Below are 20,644 nucleotides of genomic sequence, written 5' to 3' on the forward strand. Positions count from 1 at the left end.
ATACAATGTGATATTTGGAGGCTGAGAAGGAGAGTGATTAATTTGGGCCCCTTTACTTACTAATCTCATTCCCAAGTCATAGCCTACAAGGATCTCCCCAAAACATCCGGCTTGTATGAAATCCACAAATGAAGAGAGTCAAGAATATCTATCAGATAATTACCAAGTTAATAAAAGCTATCTAATTCATTCTGTATATTTAAAAGGAACATATGGTTATTATTTTTCTGTTGTTTTTGTCCCATAAGATAAATCAACACTTAATAAGAACTAGAAGTACTGCTTCCAGGGATGAAAAAGAAACATTATCATCAGATCCAGTCAATTTTCCAAATAAGGCTGAGAGGTTAGAGAAGAAAACCCATGGTGAACTATGCACTGACTTGTTGGAAAGTCCTTTGTCTCCAAGTTCATTGGAAGAAAGCTCCTTAAAGGGAGGCTCTTATGATGATGAAAAATATTCTTCAAGAAATGAACATAGTCATCAACTTTCAGATACTAGTAGTGATGAATCAGTGCAAGTGCACATTGATAGCAAAGAAGTCTTGGATGATAATGCTAATCCAGCCCACATGAGTGTCAGAGTGAAAATATCTTGCTCCTCCCCAGATCAACAAATAGAAGGTGACCTCAATGAAAGTCATGAAGGAGGAGATAAGAAAAGTGAAATAAAGGATTGGGAATGTTTAAGGAAAGATTTCCATGCAAGTTCATGTGCATATGCTGAACAACCATCAAAAAATGGATCTTTGAAGGAAGATTACAGCAAAATTAAAGATGAGAAGGAACAAAGAGGCCACTTAAGCGTTAATAAAAAACAAAGCAAAAATTTTCATTCATCCTTGTATGACCAAGAAAGAAAATTGGGCCACTCCGAAATAAGTGTGGAAGGGACTGAAACAAGGAAGACAGGCTCAACAGCTCTGTCAAGCAAAGATGCCTCAGTTCCTGGCCAGGCAATAACAGTAGGTATGTTTCCTTCATCATGGACAAATTTAAATTGGGAAGAAACTACATTAATGGCTCCAGAGAGTGGTCACTCCACTGGTAAAGGCACGGTTTCAGAAGGGGTAACTAGGGAAGTCAGTTCATCCAAAAATAGAAATATTTTGAGGGATGATTATCTTTTCCAAACTGAAGGAGAAAAATCAGATTGGATTAATCCTGAAGATTGGAGTAAAAAGTCACAACATAGACAAAATTGGAATATTCTACAAAGTCAGGGAGAGATAAAAGGGAATACAACAAATAAAACAGAGCAGATCAGAGAACAAGCAGCTTGTAAAGACATGTGGGAGAAAGGAGAGACCACGAGCTTAAATGTTACTCCTACAAGAGAGCTGTTTACCTGCCAAGAAACAGAGTGTGATGAACTGTATTCTCCAGCTGATCATGGTGTTACTGAGAAAGCACAAGCAGGAGCAGCTTATATAATTAAGACAACATCAGAAAGTACCCCAGAAAGCATGTCTGCTAGAGAAAAAGCAATAATTGCTAAGCTACCTCAAGAGACAGCACGAAGTGACAGGCCCATCGAGGTAAAAGAAACAGCGTTTGATCCACATGAAGGGAGAAATGATGATTCACATTATACCTTTTGTCAACGAGATGCAGCAGTTGTAATCTATGACAATGAATTTGAAAGGGAATCACATTCAAATATTTGTAATGTACGTACAGATAAAACAGAGAAGGAGGAATCCATGCATATGTACACTCCTGGGGAGACACATGACAGAGAGAAACAAGGTGCTGGAAATATAACATCTGTAGAAGGATCTTCCCAAGTCATTACAAGCAGTCAAAAGGGAAGCTCGAACCTGGATTTACACTTGGAAGTATTATCAACAAACAAAAGAATATTTTCAGAAAATAGTAATCTTGGGCATGTACAAACATTATCAAAGAAAACAGATTTAGAAACTGTTGTTCACTCTGCTTTTAACTCAGGCACAAACAGAGCTTCTCAGAATGGCTCTAGCATTTCCAACCACCATCTTAAAACTTCAGTAGCATCCTATGAACAAGCTGTCGAGAATACAATTGTCACCACGAATCTCCAATCTACTTCTACTGAATCAGAAGATAATTATAACCCCCGGGATCATCTGGGGTCTAAACTCAAAGAATCTTTCACAGGTTCAGGAAATTCATCAGGTTGCATGGGACATGTTTTCCAAACAGAAGAAAGCAGTGTGGAAAAATCTGTAGAGCCAATGATTTTAACTAGTGAACCTCTTGAGAACACGAAAGGAGCGAGGAATGAAAAGCAAGAGTTGTTCAGTTCTGGACTTTCACAATATTCTTCAGGTGACAGAAGATCTGAGAGCTCTACTTCTGTCGGTTTCCCTGTCCAGGAAAGTGAAATTCAAAGCAGTGAATCTCTGTTCTCAAAATATGCCAATTCCAGAATACCTTATTTTCTTTTGTTTCTGATATTTCTCGTAACCGTCTATCAGTATGACCTAATGATCGGCTTGGCATTTTACCTTTTCTCGTTGTACTGGCTTTACTGGGAAGAGGGGAGGCAAAAGGAATCTGTCAAAAAGAAGTAACCATAGTGCTAGTACTAATCTTTCTTAAAAGATAAGCTATTTAGCCTCAAACATTTGGATTGGTGAAAGAGACTATTCATTGTTCAAGGAGCCAGTGCAGTTTTTCTCTTGAAGGATCATTTAAAAAGGAATGCGTATGAAGTTTGCTCCTTCATATAAGTAATTATTCTATATAGGACCATTATGTCTGGATCATTAAATACCTATATGAATATGAGATCTGAAGCACGTCAAGTTGAAATTAGGTACAGCTGTTGCTCCTTAGCAGGCTATGAAGTTGCAATGCTTCACGTCTCTTCACTACTTAAAGAGCTATTTCTTGCCTTCATTTCTTTTGCAGTAAAGCTTCATTTTTTTTGCTGTGAGCACTTTTCCCCCCTGTGGTTTTTAAAAATAGATAAAACATGGACAATGGCAAAGGATTCTTTTTCCGTCCTTTTGGAATTGCTCATGAAATTTCCATTTGCGACTGTAATATATTAACAATATTTCATACTTCAACTTCTGTTTCTTACTTTTTAAAAAATCACCATATGCATTAAACTACATGAAGTTAAATTACAGAAAAACATTATATTCAATACAGTTAGACTTTATTCGCATGTATCTTTTATCTACAAAGGCTGAACTTTAAACATAAGCCCAATTTGACAAACACTGAACCAAATGGGAAGTTAATTTCTAACTTGTCAAAATTTTGTGAGTAGCTTGTTTTTGAACAATGTTTTTCTCTTATAAAGAGAAACTATAACATAGATGGAACAATTTCAATATGAACTATTATTGGAAGATGAAAATTTAAATGAACAGTTCCCACAAGCATTACATCAGAGTGACTCTGTACCTATAAAATATAAATCATTAACAGATAATAATAAAAAAGATATCCAAATGAATTTTTTGCTCTATGTTGTAGTATTTTTGTCTTAAAATAAAGTTCAAATCTTTTCCTTATAGTATCACAATGGACAGTCCTCCAAAGTATATTTAGAGAACAAACTTCTAGTCTTTGATGATATTCACAATCTGATTCCAATTATGAAATAATCACTCAAAATTTTAAGTACCTAAATAGATACGTGTGGAAATCTATTGAATGATAATTGAAGAATGAAAGAATAATAATTATCTATAGCGAAAGGAGTAAAATAATTATTTACTTAGGCAGCAATGATACAAAAATTTATATACAATTTGTTTCAACTATATTGAAGGCTATAATAGGCAAAATAGTATGTTCTGTTCTATGGCATGGTACTTTCTTTGACAGTTTGCACAGCTATTTCTGGGGATAGGTATGATCCTTTGGTCTGAAGCATTATAAGAATGTCACACAGAAGGAGCCTATTTGGATGATTCCTTTTTCATAGGAATTTATTTCATGAAACATATAACATTGATCTTCCATTTACCAAAAAGTAAGTTTGGTAGGTAATATTTGTATTTATTACCCCACAGAGAGTTATATATTTATGAAAAACAGAACAATAATGACACATTTAGACTGACTTTCATTTGTTAGTCATGATTTCTTTCATTTTCATTAGCTAACACAACTATTTCCCAATGCACTCATTGCATGATACTCTGAAGTATCATTGAAAATGAATGCTTGGCTTTACCTCTTTAGTTGACCAAATATAAATATCTTGAAGTGGAACTTAGAGCAAATATTTGGTTGTTTGATAAAGTGGATTTTCATTAAGCACTAGTGGAATACTTTAAAGCATTACCTAGAAATTATCTCTAAAATGGCTGTCCTGATACTGTTGTTGACAATTCCAAATTACAATGGAATCAAGTTTACTCTTTCTTTAGTTCTTCTACATTTTTAAGAGTTTTAGTCAATATTTCTGTCACATTAATACAAAAGATACTGTACTACTTTATGAACACAGGTGACCAAACTGGAATTATTCCCATAAAAGAACAATATAACTTTTAAAAAACTTTTATGACTTTTGGCAACATATTTTCCAATCCTTCAGATACATTTATAGCAAGAAGAATCAGAATTTCAAAAGATTTAAAATATTATATTGTGTGTTTTTTGCATGCAGTGAAGAAATAATTGATTCCTGAACTTATTTTACAAAAATATACTAAGGAAATTTACATGAAGTCATATGAACTTGTGAAATTACTGCTAGAAAAAAAGTTAGACTTTTGTAACCTGTTTTGGTCATTTCACTGGGTTGAACAAGAAAAGAAGGCCTCAGAAAGAACCAGCATAAAGATTTGGCTATGAGTGATTATGTTAGGGGTCATCTTTTAATCATAGCTACCTATACTATGCGTTACCAAGTATTTGGTTAACGGCCAATGGAGGAAGTTGTAGGAGAGATAACAGAGGGGTATATGGCACATTTCATTCAGAAGCTGAGCAAGAAATACAACATAATCACAACATCTCTGATTTCCTTGAGGCTCTAGTTGTTAGTAAAAAGACATATCTTTTAAAAATTCAGATTCGTATAACCATCGATGTTACAAAATATTACTCAGTCAAAAGGAAATGAACAAGTAAGGTGGAAGTGACTCTTGAATATTAATGAAAATTGTGTTAATAGAACCATGTTACTGTGATGAGCTTCACTATTGTGATAGGGGATTATTTCATGGAATATTTATATTTGTATACTTAATATCATTTTATGAAAGAAACAGAATTTTTGTCATTTTAAACCCGTCTTCCAGTTAAATGGAAAACTTAAACATATCCAGTCAAATTTGGGGAAACAACTATTTTGGGTTTTTTCAAAAGCATTCATAGTGTTCTCTCCATATGTTTTCCTGTATGAACATTATTTCAAATTCATTTGTCTTTTGTCATATTAAGCTCCCTATTTGCAGGCACATAAGTTAAAAAAGTAAACAGAACCATAAAAAAAAAAAAAAAAAAAAACAAAAAAACAAACACCTTACAGAACCAGTAAAGACGTAGGTGGGTCCCTCCATTGATTTGTCTATTTTAACTGATTCCTCAGTTTTCACTGAGTGAATATGGAAATTGAACTGGGAAATAGGGATCTTCCATTGTCATTTGAATCCTGTCTTGGCGAGTTCCTGTGGAATTGAAGAATAAGACGGATTTAGATTCCTCAACAAGTTTGGAAGTCACTGTGACTTCATGTTCTCCAGATATCTCCTTGTTTAGGTATCTATAGAGAAAGAATGACTAAAATGTTATTTTTATCTATTTGATTAAATTTATACTTTTTATGTTTCAAAAAATAATAGAAATCTGAACAATATAATTTACTTTTTGTACTAAGAAATAGACTTAGTCATTGATTCAATGTGCCCACAAGATTTTTCAAATCTCTTAAAAATGCTCATGAAATTTTCACGAGGTTTTCAATCTAGTTTTAAATGTACACATATTTCCGAGAAATGTGTTTATTGTAGTGTGCTAAAACCTTATTAAACAAGAGTTCTAAAAATAAAGTACAGGTTATAATTTTACATTATTTCTAATTTGTTAAGTGCACACAAAGTATATTCATTTTTAAATATGAAACAATGCATTGTTTTAAAATTGAATTAAAAATCCCTATTTTTTTCTAATATACTTACTTCTTTATATTCATGATAATAAAGAAGGAGACATCGATAAGTCAAGAGAGGATTGTGAAGAAATCATTTGCATTTGGTCTTGATGGCTCGGATCTGATATTGTAACAGATTATATTGCCTAATTAAATTTCTCATCTTGGTTGAATTTGGTGCATTGTTCTTCTTACCCAACTCAGAATATGACTTTATGTGTGTACAATGTGACTTTGCTTGCATGTATCCTTCTGCCTAAAGGACACCTTTGATTATTTCTACCCTTCTCCTCATACCTAATTCTACACATTTTCCTAAGAACAGTTCAAGCTGTCATCCTTTTGTAGTAGCCTATTGTAATATCCTAGTATTTCAGAGTATGAGGTCTCTAGTCTCATTTCTCTTGCAACACTAACATCCTCCTTGCATGCACAGAACATTTGCCTGCCCACCTTGACTGAACTCTCGGCTCATGACAAGCACAAAGGTTTTCCCCTCCTGCTCTTCAATTCTAAAGTTTAATATACAGAAAATAATGTATATATTATATACAAAAAGCACAACAATATCTATGTTTATTTGCTGGATAACTAGAAAATTAACAAAACAAGATATGTTTTCACATAAACTAACTTAGTAGTTTAAAACCAGCAAACATCACAAGGTTTAAAGTGCATGAAACACAATCTTCTCAGCTGCTGTCGTGCCCTTTAGAAAAGGCTGATCTCTCCATTTCACACCTGTTCCACATGTCAAACTTTAGGTAAGCAAACTAGAAAAAAATAAGCAGTGGATTTTCAATTAAAAAAAAAAAACATTCATCTGATTTACATACACACACAAGCACACACACCTGGTATGACATCCGATAAATGACAGGAACATAGTAATATTTAAATATTATATCTTGTGATATATATAAAATTTGGATATTTATCCTCTGCAAAATTTGGAGGAGTTTCATCTCATTAGGATTATATATAAAATTAAAATAACACAAAAACATGCCTATTTTTTAAGTCCCAAAATAGGCTGAGTCCTAAGAAAACAATATGCAATAAATGTAAATAAGTGTCATATAATAGTGTGAAAGCCAAGTGCATGTATATTACATTATGGAATTCATTAACATCTTGTATTAGTTAACATGACTCTGAGTTAAAACAGACTTAAGGTTTTCTAAAGACATACTCTGTTAGTACTTAAGTTTCTTCATACAACAACAGAAATGTTCTATGTTAAGTAATTCACAATATATTTTTATTAATTTTATGTAGGAGGCTTTTCTGTAAGCATTGATAAAATATTTTAAGTAAGAAACACAAAAATCATAACATAATGTATCTTTATGTACATGCACATGTACATACTCCCTAAATTGAATGTGAACTCCATGTACTGTTTACAAGTACTAGTAAAATAAAAATTTTAAAATATCAAAATGAAAAAGATATAAAACATTTAAATTATTCCATAAACTTTTGTAAATGTTGCTTATTTTTGCAAAAAATTAATTTTGTTAGTAAATGAATCCTTGGGAAGTTCAATTGCTTTTTTATTGATGCATAAAAATTTTTAATTTTAAGTAAAACTATAATGACACCTACCTGGATGGAACAAAGGTTAAAGAATGTCATTTACTTTTGAAATAATTGCAAGTGGAAATATTCTAAATAAATTTTCAATCTTTAAAATTTGGAAAAGAAAACAAGGTAGGAGATAAGAGATTTCATGTTTTCTTCACCTTTATTTCACAGTCTTTAATGTGTTGGGTCAAACCTATACTTCAGTTTAAGCTAGTTAGTGCCTGTCAAGTGAATTATTTGGGCTATTGATATCAGTCCATTCTTAAAATATTAAAGTATAATACTTATAGCATAAATAAGGTATCAAGTTATAGTTTTAGTTTAATTTTTGAGTAAAGCATATGTGTGTGTCCACTGATCTGTGTACATGACATTCAATTTTTAATAATAATAATAATATCCATAGCAAAACTGGATTATATTGAAAGTTTATAATGTATCGCGCACGAGTTGTAAGCTTTATGTGAAATAATATTTGTCAGAATTTGATGGGAGAAGTACAGTTGAAACAGAAGACAGCATTAATTTTCCAAGGTCATGGAGCTACCAGGTATAGTACATGGTAAAGTCTATATTTGAACACTTAGCAAGCCTTCTCCAGGGTTGATTCTCTTAACCACTGTACGACATTTCTCTCTTCATTCTGAACACAGAATTACTGAATGAATTGCACACTTCTATGTCAACATGCTATATGGTATTACATTCATGTAAGTACATTATGTGTGGCACATCACATTTCTTGCATAGTTCCGTCTTTATTAATGCTTCTCAAAATCTAAAATTCTTAAAATATTCTATTCATTTCTATTAATTTTTATTTAAATAATTTCAGTTCAAAAAAACACTTGCTAGATTCCTTCTAGGTTACAAACAATGTGGAATAAGATATTTTACCTAACTTGAATATAGTAAAAGAGAGTCATAAAGCAGTAACTGTAATATCCTGTGACCAGTTCAAAACCAGGAGTTTAGATTAGGAACAGAAGAATCATGGACAAAAGACTGCTTGGTTTTGTGAACATTTTAAGAGATTGTCTATCTTTTTATCATTTTAATTTTAGAGATCAAAGGAATAACAATAAAACCATTCAAATTCCTTTTGTATGCATAAGAGCGAGGATTAGGATATATCTTAACATGATAGTTAAAATGCTTATTCATGCTGTGTATCCTTCTTTAATTAACAGCACCTTTTAACTTGGAAAATTATCATGGCTTAGATGACAAATAATAAGATCAGCCTAAACATTCAAGACAACAATGTAGCCACTATATGTAAATAACTCCGTCACATAAACCAGAGGAACAAATTCCAAGCCAAACTCTTTTATCAATAAGCTAAAGACTGTCTTTAAGGTCATAAAATATAACTCTGTAATGTATCTATATTATTAATATCTATATTGTTGAGTAAATGTACCAGATCCTTGATCAGCTCAAGTAAAGTCATATCTTTGAAGATTAAGTAATGTAGAGGACAATGAGAAAATTTATTAGAAAGTACAGGAGTCATTTACACACTGTCATTAGGTGATTAAGTATTGTTACATTCTGGAACCAGATATTCAGCCTACTTGAAGGGCTCAGGGCATGAAAATTCCATGATCTAAAATAAGCAAAAACAATGAAGCTTTTGTAAAGGTTGTAGTGGCCACTGTGCATTACTGAAAATGCTAATGTTGCTAGAAACTATAATATGTAGCCTGCTTATCAAAAGAGAAATAAAAAGTTGTAGAATAGTATCTAGGTTGTGTTATGGCACTATAATAATTTCTAGTAAGGCAATACTATTAGAATAGTAAATTAAATGAAGAGTAAATGAACAGCACAAAATACAAAATGAGGCAAAGTCATTTAAAAGTAGAATCAGTGTTACCACATCTTTGTTGACTTTTGCAATGTCTTTAACTTTTGGCCTTTCTTCATACTAGAATTTCTTTGCGAGGTAAATGACAATGGAACTTTCCCTCTGCTACTTCTTAATAGATATTTGTATTTGAAGCTTATTCTAAAAACTACTTGTTGTGGCTTTTGTCTAAATGTTCCTCCAAAGTTGTGTGTGTTCATGGGTGGGGCTTCTCAGAGCTAGCTTGATCCATGCGTGATGTTGGGATTCGATGTGTGATGCTGGGAATAAGGGAGGGTTATTAATAAGTTAGCCCACCACTACCATAGTTCTGGGTGTGGATGGTAAGACCACCCTAGTCATGGGGAGGGGCACCACCAAAAGGGTGGGAAACTTGGACTGGATAAAAGGGGAAGCAGGCTGCTGCTGCTGCTTCTGCGTGAAGTAATCTTCATTGCTTTCTGCCCACCATAAGCTGTTTCTCTTTTGTAATGCCCCTCTGCCACGCCACCCTGTCTTGGAGCCATCCAGTTATCAACTGTGAGCTTTACAATAAATCTTTCTGCCTTCAACTTTGAGTATTGGCTATTTTGTTTCAGCAATGAAAAAAAGTGGGATACTACTCTAGTTAGTAAACACCACAGAATATCCTAGCAAAAAGCTAGCATAGTTGTACTGAAAGCATTAGCAAAGCTTCTAGTGACCTCAGCTAACCTTAAACACACAAAGATGATGCAAAGAAATAGTTTGTGAGAGGCAGTTTTTCCCCTATGTCTTCTCTTTGTATAATGCAAAACTATCACTGGCACTAGTTTTATGTGTCTATAAAGATGTTCACTTTATGCTTGAAAGTAAAGAAGCCTGTGGTATTTTATAAAATCGAGCATCACCACTGAACGTTGTTAAGGCCAATAGGAGTCGGCCTATTTCACTCAAATTTCTTCAGTTGACAGTAAACAAAATCCCATAAATACGGAAGTAAGACAATTCTAAGGTTAAAAGCAAAAATGCGTAACTAATGAAAGACCCAGCCAATGAAACTCATCAGAAAGAGTCTCTGCTGACTTTCCTGTTCTTTCTTCTTCCCTGTCCCACCATTTTCTGCATCAACTTCATTATTTATCAGTTAGCTTTTTCTTTCCACTTACTCTGCAACATATGTAGTCCCTAAAATAGAATTCTCCAAGAGTGGTCTCACATCCTGATTATCTATGTCAAAGGGGTTACTTGTTAGATTTTTCTGAGTCTCAGTGATAAACTCCTAAGAGAAATGCATTGTCTTAGTCTGGATTAGCTGTTTGTGGAGAGGGCAGTGCTTTGTTTCCAGGGAAATAGGATGCAGGACTTGCAATTTTTTTCCTAGGGAATGAGACTACTCACTAATAACAAAGGTTTCCAGATTCTCAAAGGGCTGGTGGGGACAGTAGGTTTGCAAATCATCTGTATAATACACTAATTCTCACAGCTCATACTTGTTTTGCTTTTATCTTTTTTTTAGTTAACAGATTACTAATTTCTATTGCTTTGTATTTGATAGATGTGAGAAGAGGCACACTCTTCTACCTTATTCTTTAAACTTTTGTAAGTCATAACTTCACTACATTTATCTTATCAATTGCATGAAAAACAATCTATGGGGATTTTGATGAATATGTATATTAATTTGAGGTTACTTTTTTTTTTATTTTTTGGGACAGGGTCTTGCTATGCAGTTCAGGCTACCTTGAACACACTATATAGCTCAGGCTGACCTCAAACTGGTGACAATCTTCCTTCTTTAGCCTCCTAGATTCTGAGTGCTCAGTGCTCACAGGTGTGTGCCATCACACCAGGCTCAGATTAACATTCTAAAAGTACTCTCACTCAGGCCTGGGAATAGTATATTTTATAATTTATTCACTTATTATGTTCCTCCAATCATGATTTATAATTTTCTTCATGATTATATTGCACATTTACTATTATTTTCATTCCTGGGTACCTTATGAATTTTGTTTTCATTATGAATGAGTTTCCCTGTTATATTATTTGGGGAAATTGGTGATGCATTATAGCAGTGGTGATTTTTAATGGTTATTTATTCAGTCACTTTGCAAAATCATTTTATTATATGTACTAGTTTGTAGCCTATATTTGATAATTAAGCCAATAATATAAAAATTGATTGGTTTTTATGTTTCCTATGTAGTTTTCCAAAATATTTCAGTAGTTTAATTTGTTTTATTTTTAATTTACTTACTATTTTCCTTTCCTTAGCTTCCTGAGGTGAATATATTACTCATTCATCTTCAATCCTATCTCTTACAATAGGTCCATATAATGCTATGTTTATAGCTGACACTTTAGATGCACTGAACTGATTTTGAAATTATTATATTTCAGAAATACAGTTGAAAAACATCAGGCCCCCCAAATTCAAAGACTCAGTCCAAAAATGAGCATCTGAGATGAATATGCACTTCTCAGATCAAGAAATACAAATGGCAAAACCATGAAGAAATGTTCAACATCACTGGTCATTTGAGAAATGCAAATTAAAACAACATTGAAACTCCATCTAAGCGCAGAAAGAATGGCTGCCATCAAGAAATGAATGACAACATATGTTGGTGGGGCTGTAGGGAAAGAGGAACACTTCTCCACTGTTGGTGAGAGTGCAGCCTGAGTGGCAGAGCCACTGTGAAAATCAGTTTGGAGATTCCTCTAAAAAGTAGGGTTGGAAGTCCTATTCAATACAGCTGTTTATTTTCAGGTTATTTTTCCAGAAAAATTGAAAACGTGCTACAGCAATATATGTGCATTTATATGTACAACACCATAATTTGTAATAGCTAAATCATGGAAACAACAGAAATGCCCATCAACCATGGAATGGGTGAAACATGATGTGATATTTTTATACAATGGAATATTGCTCAGCTATTAAGAAAAATAATCTTGAGGCTTTTATAGGTAAATGAATGCGACTTGAGACTCATAAGTGAAATATATCAAACTCACATTTGTAAATATTATATTGTCTCCTTAGTGTAAAAAAAACTGAAACAGTAGTAAGATCCAAATGTACCGTACAAATTGTGATAATGAAAAGAAAGAAAGTGAGTATAGGAAAGAACAACTGGGCTAGGGGAAAGGAGAGAAGGAAGAAAGGAAAATATTATATGTATAATAGATAGATAGCTATAATACTAATCTCTTAGTTTATCAAAAAACACTTTGTGCTTTCATGGTTTGATTGTTTGAACATTTTTGTGCCTACATCTTGTAACCTGAACAACTACTTTTAAAATAACAATATGCAATATATTACTTAATATTAATTTCCCTTTTCTGAAATTCTGAATCATTTCTATCATTTTTTGTTTTTCTTTTTAGAATAAAACAAAGAAATACAAACACATATATAATATATTTTGAATTTTCTCACTTCTGTTTTTCTAATTCTCATTGTAATCTCCAGTATATTTTAGCATTAGCAGTAAAGCGACATTAACTTTTCAGATCCTTATTATGAGTTGTTGTGCTATTTTCATATACTATTATGTATTGCCCATTATTTTAAAAATAAAAATATAGTCACTGAAATCTACACATGGTGAGTTTGATTTTAATAACATATATACACCATCTCTTTAGGAGACTTGCATGTATTTATTAGATCAGGCTCAAGATTTTTCTTCTTAATCTTTTTTGTTTGGTTGCTTTGTTTTTGACACTGGAGACAGCACCAAGGGCCTTCTTCATGTAGGTGTAGTTTTTTTTAATTCCTTTCTCTTTTTTTTTTTTTTTTTTTTTTTTTTTTGGTGCCAGGAAGTGAACTCATGACCTCATGCTTGCCAGGCAGGCACTGTGCTGAGCTGTATTGCCAGCTACAGTTTCTTAAAAAGTTGTTCATAGCTATATTCTGAATAATAGTTCATTTTGACTGTTCTTTCTTACATAAAATCTCAAAATGATATTATGGAAGTAAGTAATTCTTGTATTTGTGACGGGTTTTCTTTACATATTTCCAGACTGAGTTCTTTGTTGCAAATAAATTAAGTTTATTCCACTTCTTGTTGAATGTAACTTTTATACGATATGTGTCCTTATTAATATTTTGTTTTAACTTCTGTGTCACTGATGGTCATACCGGTCATACTTTTTAAAAATCTTATTTGCAATTTGTTTTTTTATAGATGACTTTGAGTTGTTTACATTTTAATTAGCTGACATGTTTGAACTTAATTTTGTCATGCTATTTTGAATTTTATCAAAATAGCATCATCTTTCTACATTGTTACTCTTTTTAGTAGTAATTTTGGTACTACTAAAAATTGAAAAATAATTTTCTCTGTTTTGCTGCTTTTGGAAATGAGCTTTCCTAATTTTGTAAATAGTCACTTTTATTTTTTAAAGCATACATTTAATGATGTTTTTTAAAAAATTATATTTTCTAAGTACAAAATCAGATCATTTTCAGGGATAGTAGATGAAACAGGTGGTCATAATCTCAAGCAAAATAGGCCAGACTTAGAAAATGATATCTCACATATTTTCTCTCATATGTGGGGTTAAAAATAAAAGCCAGCTAGAAAGGTGAGGGGGAGTCTCCACAGAAGGGGGTGGGAATTAGAGGAGTCTTGTGAAAATCAGGATTCTGTCCCTTGCCTTGGAGTGGGAGGGAAAATAATCAGAGAATGTTGAATGTGTGTACGAGTCTGTTAAAACTACACAGTATTTTTGGTAATTAATATGCACTAATAAGATTTTTAAATGAAAACACAAATATTTTGATCACTTTATATGTTGGTATCTTCTAAAGGTTTTAAAAAATAAATGTAATAGATAAACAATCAATCATTAAATTTATAGACATTTTGCCCCTGTTAGTATTTGCCTTTTTATTGTATATCTCCTGTTTTATGTATGGAGATACAACCAGATAGCATCCTTTTAGCTTTTTCTGTAGTATTTTTAAATCTGAAAATGTCTTCCTTGGTAATTTTTTTGAATAGACTACTCTATGTAGATGCTACCCATTCACAACACTTTGCAGATATTTGGCATCTTAGAAGATGGCTGTGCTTTCTCTTGAATAACTTTTAAGTTGTAATATTTTTCTTTATAATAAGATAAATATGGTAGAGTTCAAATAACTGTTGAATTTTTTCCTTGTTAAAATGCCATAAATTATATTAAGATGATAAAAATACAGTACCAGGGAAAGACATTGTAGCCACATATGATTAGAAGTTCTGACACATATGGTTGAGTGATCATTTATTTTTCCAAATAAAGTTGAAATTTGTCCTAGCATTAGCTGAAACTACTGGACTATACAACACCAGAAATGTCAAGAAATTAGAGGTACTAAGTGTTTCTGAAAGTAGAACTGCAATTAGAATAAAAAACAAGAGGACTGGGATTTAGCTCAGTGGCATGTCTCTGCCTGGCAAGCACGAGGTCATGAGTTGGATCCTCAGTACCAAAAACAAATACTAAACAAACCCCAAAACAAGACATGGTTGAAACTCTGGATGGCATGCATTTAGATCTTGTCATCCCCATGTTTTCTACATGACCAGCCATTTTCTCCCAACCCTGACAGGACTGAGAGTTTACTTATCCATTAAACCGATCAGCCTATGCACTGAGCGGGAAAACAGGTTTCTCCTTACCATGAGATCCATCCATCAACAATTCTGTCTCCTCCAGCATTGATAACCTGCAATTAGCTTTTTGCTGCAATAGTACACTCTTACCTACTTTTATAAATTCAGCACTCGCAACGAATTGAAGAAAGTCCTTAATGTAAAGCAGACACAGACAAACAACAAAGCCAGGGGACTGAATGAGCTCCAATAAAGGAGACAAAGTTGGAAGCTGAAAAAACTGTTTTGAAAAATAACTGTAACTATCATAATCAAAGAAATAGAAGAAAATATTGTGGGCATTAAAAAAGTACCAGAGTCTTCATGAAAGAGAAGGAATGCCTAGAGAGGGAGCAAAGCAAAATAGTAATGGAATAAAAAGATAGAAACAAAAAGCCTGAAGAAAATTCTATCAGAAAGGTGATAGCAATGAGATGAAAAAGAAAGAGAAATTATAAGATTGACATCAAATCTTAAGTTTCAATATCTAAGTAGTTTAACAAAAACATGAATAAATGAGATTGAGACAATAAAATGTGCAATAAATATCAGAGAAATGTTTTAGAATTATAGAACATGAGTTTCTATATATGAGGTTCTTTACAAACACTGAAGCAAATAAAACACCTCATTATAAAATGTCATAGCTGTAGAAACAAAGAGAAGATCTATAAAATTTTTGAGAGAGAAAGAATAAAATATCTCTTTGGCTTATATCTTTTGAATAAGGAGATTTGTGTTTACAAATTTGTATTCTCCCCAATGCTAGAGAATTTTCAAATATATATTTTTAAATATTAGTTTTCTATTATTTATATTTTTTCTTTTCAGGCATTGCACTAGATTCACATTGGCATATTTCAAATGTTTTCCATAACTTTAAATTCTCTCTCTCTCTCTCTCTCTCTATATATATATATATATATATATGTGTGTATATATATATACATATACATGTATACGTATACATATACATATAAATATACGTATACATATACATATATATGTATATATATGTATACGTATACATGTATATGTATATATATACATATATATATATACCTTGTTCTTTGATCTGTATTATTAATGAATTTTTTAGTTATATTTCCAATTCAGTATTCCTTTGTTTAATTATATTTAATGTAGATTTTTATGAGATTTTGATTACGATTTTATTTGACTGTTTAGTTTTTTTATAGCCAATGTTTTCTGTTCTTTTCAAAAAAATTAACTCCATTTTAAAAACAAATCTTTTTTTATTCTTCAATTTAAGTATACTAAATTCAACAATTGAAGTCTTTATTGGACTTTTTGTATAATAAGTTAATGTGTAATGAATTTGTCTTTTTTTCTTTGTTTATCTATTTTTTTGGTATTTGACGTCTTAGTGCATTTTAGCATTTTGTTTAAAAGTTCATTTTCAGTTTCTTACCCTTACACAGTGTCTATTACAGATTTTTGGAACACATACAATTTTTCAGTTTCTTACACTAGGGAGACAGTAGGGTATTGATACATGTGAGTTTGATTTCATTTCATTTATGAATATGGTCTCGTCATGTCCATTTATTTATAAAAGTCAATGCAATCTTTATGTATAGCTGAGTAGTACTCCATTGTATGAAAGTAATTAGAATATGGGAAAGGATGAAAAAGGAAGACAAAAGGAAAAACACATAAATTTGTGTGTGTGTGTGTGTGTATGATAGCTAAACAGACTAAACTAATAATTGCATTTGTTATTGAAAAAGAAGAGTATATGCATGTTTAGATCAATTTTATATGTCTATATCTGTTAATCTAAGTAACCTTTGTGAAGATAGCAATATATAATATTATAACCATTATCAGATTCCTATCATCTTGTTTTATAAGCTTATACTGTTACTGTATTTGGTTTCCTGTTTGTTTGTCTGTATTACTTTTTTGTTTTTCTTTTCTATGATTTTAAAATCTTAAATAAAAATAAAAAATGAAAAAAATGAATAAAGTTCATTGTCAACAGGCAGGGTGGGAAACACCTGCAGTCCCACCTATTTAGAAGATGAAACTGGAAAATTTCTTTATCCCACAAGTTCGAGATCATCTTGGGGAACATAACAAGACCTCCATCTCAAAATTTAGAAAAGGAACAAAGGAAGGAAGAAAAAGAAAGAAAGAAAAAAAGAAGGAAATAAAGAACAAGAGAAAGAAAGTAAAGCAAGAAGGAAGGAAGGAAAGAAGAAAGAAAGAAAAAGAAAAAGAAAGAAATGGAAAGGAAGGATAAAGACAAGGCAAGGCTAATTTGCTCTCTGTTTAAAATATTTTGTTTTATGGTAGTTTTACTTGGTTTTTGATTCTCTCCTGTGGAACCGATTCATGTCGTGGGACTGGGGCCTGTGTACTATCAAGACACTAGAGATGTTGCAGTGTCTGTCACTTGCAAGATCACTTCATTATTTTTGGAGTGTTCTTAGTAAGAGGTTATTTTTCATTCTTACCACGCCTGAAGCTTGTTAAATCTGCATTATAAGTTTTAGTGTTTTTCTTGAGAAAGGAAACTTAAACTCAGTCTTTGATTTTGAATTTTGTACATTCCTTAAATCACCTTATCAAATGTTCTAATTAATTATCCTATTGTTGCACAAGTCATGTTCTAGAAAAATAGCAGGGGAGGACTAACAGGAGAAAAATTCAGTCCAGTCTTATTAGCTAAAGTGGACATTATGTGTTTAGAACAATCTCGGTCTAGTTTCCTCCAAAGGAAGGTTTAGTTGATGAATGCCAATCTTAACTAAAGCATCTGATGTCGGTTGGGTATATTGCTTTTTATTCCTTTTGATGAGTACTAAAAGTTTCTTAAAATTAAGGATTTGGAACAGAGATGCTCTGTGAAATTAATTTCTCAAATATTTATAATATATCCATAAACTATGTTAATACATATTCTTTTATAAAATACAAAATTTGTAAAACTCATGTCTGAAAATAATTATATTTAGATGAGAGGAAAATGACCTATCTGAAATACTCCTAAGAGTATGAAAAAATACTCACTTGTATCATTATAATGTAAGAGTTCCCCAAAGCTTAAATGGCCTGAGCAGTGTAATGTCCTTTGCTATAAAATCCAGATACATGTATTTAAAGTAATTGATATACATATTTGCATATTTTTACATATTTACATACATATTACATATTTACATACATACATACATATTTCTATAACTAGTCTGTACAAGGGCTTGGTTTTCCACTGAGAAGCCATAGAGAACTTCAGGTGGAAGTCTTGATGATTTTTCCCTTTTTAAAAAAATTATCTATTTCACCTCCTCTCTCTCTCTCTTTTGAAACTTTATGACTATGAATACTTTAGTATCACCATGAGATGGTCTCAGATACCTATAAAAGAAAGCATTTCACAAAATGTTAGTCCTAGATTAAGTAACCTATCAACACTTCACAACTGAAAATGCCTTTGATCTTATTCAGGTGAGATGTCTGCTGTATACTTTCTTCTCATGACAGGAAAATACTTTATAGATCACCTCCTAGAAAACATACTTTAATATAACCTAGAAAATTGACCTTAGTTCTTCAGATACCAAAACAATTCCTGAATGAGAAATGATTGAATTAAATTGAGATTTTACCAGTTTATTGAGTAAACATTATGTTTAATATCTTAACATACATGGGAACCCCAAGACATATATTTCCATAGATTTTATAAACTAAATTTTTCTGTAGGTGTGACAAATGTCGAGTTTTCTGTTTTGCATATTTAGTTCAAAACTTTCAAAGAATCTTGGCCCCTCAAGAATATTTTTTTTTACATATTTAAGTAAATTAGTGGTAAAATTGAATCCAAACCACAAAAGGTCAAATGATGTTTTTTTTTTTTTTTTTTTTTTTTTTTGCTTACTATGAGAAACATTTCATAGCTAATTGTAACTGTCTTTCACATTATTGCTTACAATAGCTGACCATATCTATTTCTTGTACCTATTATGTAGTTGATTGCTACAGAAGATTAGAAGTGTATACCTCTATGAAGAAATCATCCTGTTGTCATCAGAAATGGTTTCATACAACACTTGGGCTGTTCTAATTTGGTTGTTCCTAATCCTTTCCTAAGACAGTTCCTTAAATTAAGATAAGATTGGGATATGAGCTGGAAAAGTGAAAAATATTTTACCCAAAATGGTTGAATTAGTTAACTCCACAAATATTTAGGACAAATTGTAGTAAATAAAAGTTAACTCACAATCTCTACTGCTATATGCTAGGCACTACTGAAAATATTCTACAGGATTACTTAAACTATTAAGAAAACTATTAACTGTGACTTAAGTACTACCAACATTTTTGTTTTATAGATAAAACTGTGAGACACAGAGAGTGCTTAACTACTAAGTGGTACAAAAAGGATTCAGTTCAAAACATCCAAAGCAAACCTCACCAAACAATGGCCCTGCCTGACTTTGGATCTTTTCTCATCTATAGTGCTTAGTTCAGTGCGTGACACTGGATAACTCCTAACAAATGTTAACTTCTAAAATTGTACTACAATTATTAATGATGCACTGCTACATAATAACTATTTCACTATGGTTATGTATACATTTTTTATTTTGTTGCAAATGATCCAAATCTGGTAAGTAGGTCACACTTTTCAATGAAATTTCAGCCCCATGGAAGAAACAGATGCATCCTGCAGACATACAATGGGATTAGGATGGGAGAGATTAATTCTAACTGAAAGAGAAAAGAGCAAGAAACACCTCAGAGATAGTTTTTGAACAGAACATATGATAGATAAGCTGGAAGAAGAGATTGGAGGGGACACGTGTCAGTTTGCACTGCATATGTTGTGTTCAAAATGTTCAGCAGAAAATAGCTTGACTTTGTTTATTTTAAACAGAAGATAAGGAGGGTAGAGAAAAGAGAAACAAAAAATAGAAAAGTTGGGAACTCACAGAGTCTCAAAAAAATCTTTAAACAAGAAATGAAAGATCAATGGTGTTTCTGGGAAATTATTTGGGTAACAGTGGAAAAAGTGGAGTAAGGGAAAGAGATTAAAAGAGGCACGAAAGCAAAGCCAGTGTTGTTGCCATAACTCACTTCTGCCCTCATAATTCTCACAGCTCAGTAGAAGACTACTTGTTTTTGTCACTGGACACGTCACCTACTACTCTAACCCTTTGCTTTCTTTTCTCAAGATAGAAAGAAAGAAAATAAACACATGACATTCAATTTATAGAAATCACAAAGATCTGTGCTTCACCTTGTGACTAGAGTCCAAAAAAATTTTTGCACATGATGGTTCACAGATATAAATGTCTTTTCTGTTTTTGTAAATCATTACTCTTTTTAAACATTCTCACATATTTTGGACATATTATTAACCATTATTTTTTTTTACCTTATTTGCATTTCTTTTTGACCAAACTACATTAAGTAAAAGAGTATGCTGTTATCTCTAAACAG

The 20,644-nt window shown here is 32.1% G+C and overlaps 1 protein-coding gene across 1 annotated transcript in view; it reads left to right on the top strand.

Moving 5' to 3' along the window:
* Positions 1-10,111, top strand: part of Ppp1r3a (protein phosphatase 1 regulatory subunit 3A) — a 42,910-nt gene extending 32,799 nt beyond the window's left edge. Inside the window, exon 4 of the mRNA XM_003475131.3 lies at positions 249-10,111. Within this exon, the coding sequence (XP_003475179.2) occupies positions 249-2,555 (2,307 nt within the window). The 3' untranslated portion in view covers positions 2,556-10,111. The remainder of the gene's footprint in view (positions 1-248) is intronic.
* The last annotated feature ends 10,533 nt before the right edge of the window (positions 10,112-20,644 follow it).

Source organism: Cavia porcellus, unplaced genomic scaffold (genome assembly GCF_034190915.1).
Source record: "Cavia porcellus strain 051 isolate PalLab524CR breed Dunkin Hartley unplaced genomic scaffold, mCavPor4.1 scaffold_2, whole genome shotgun sequence".
NCBI classification, from domain to species: domain Eukaryota; kingdom Metazoa; phylum Chordata; class Mammalia; order Rodentia; family Caviidae; genus Cavia; species Cavia porcellus.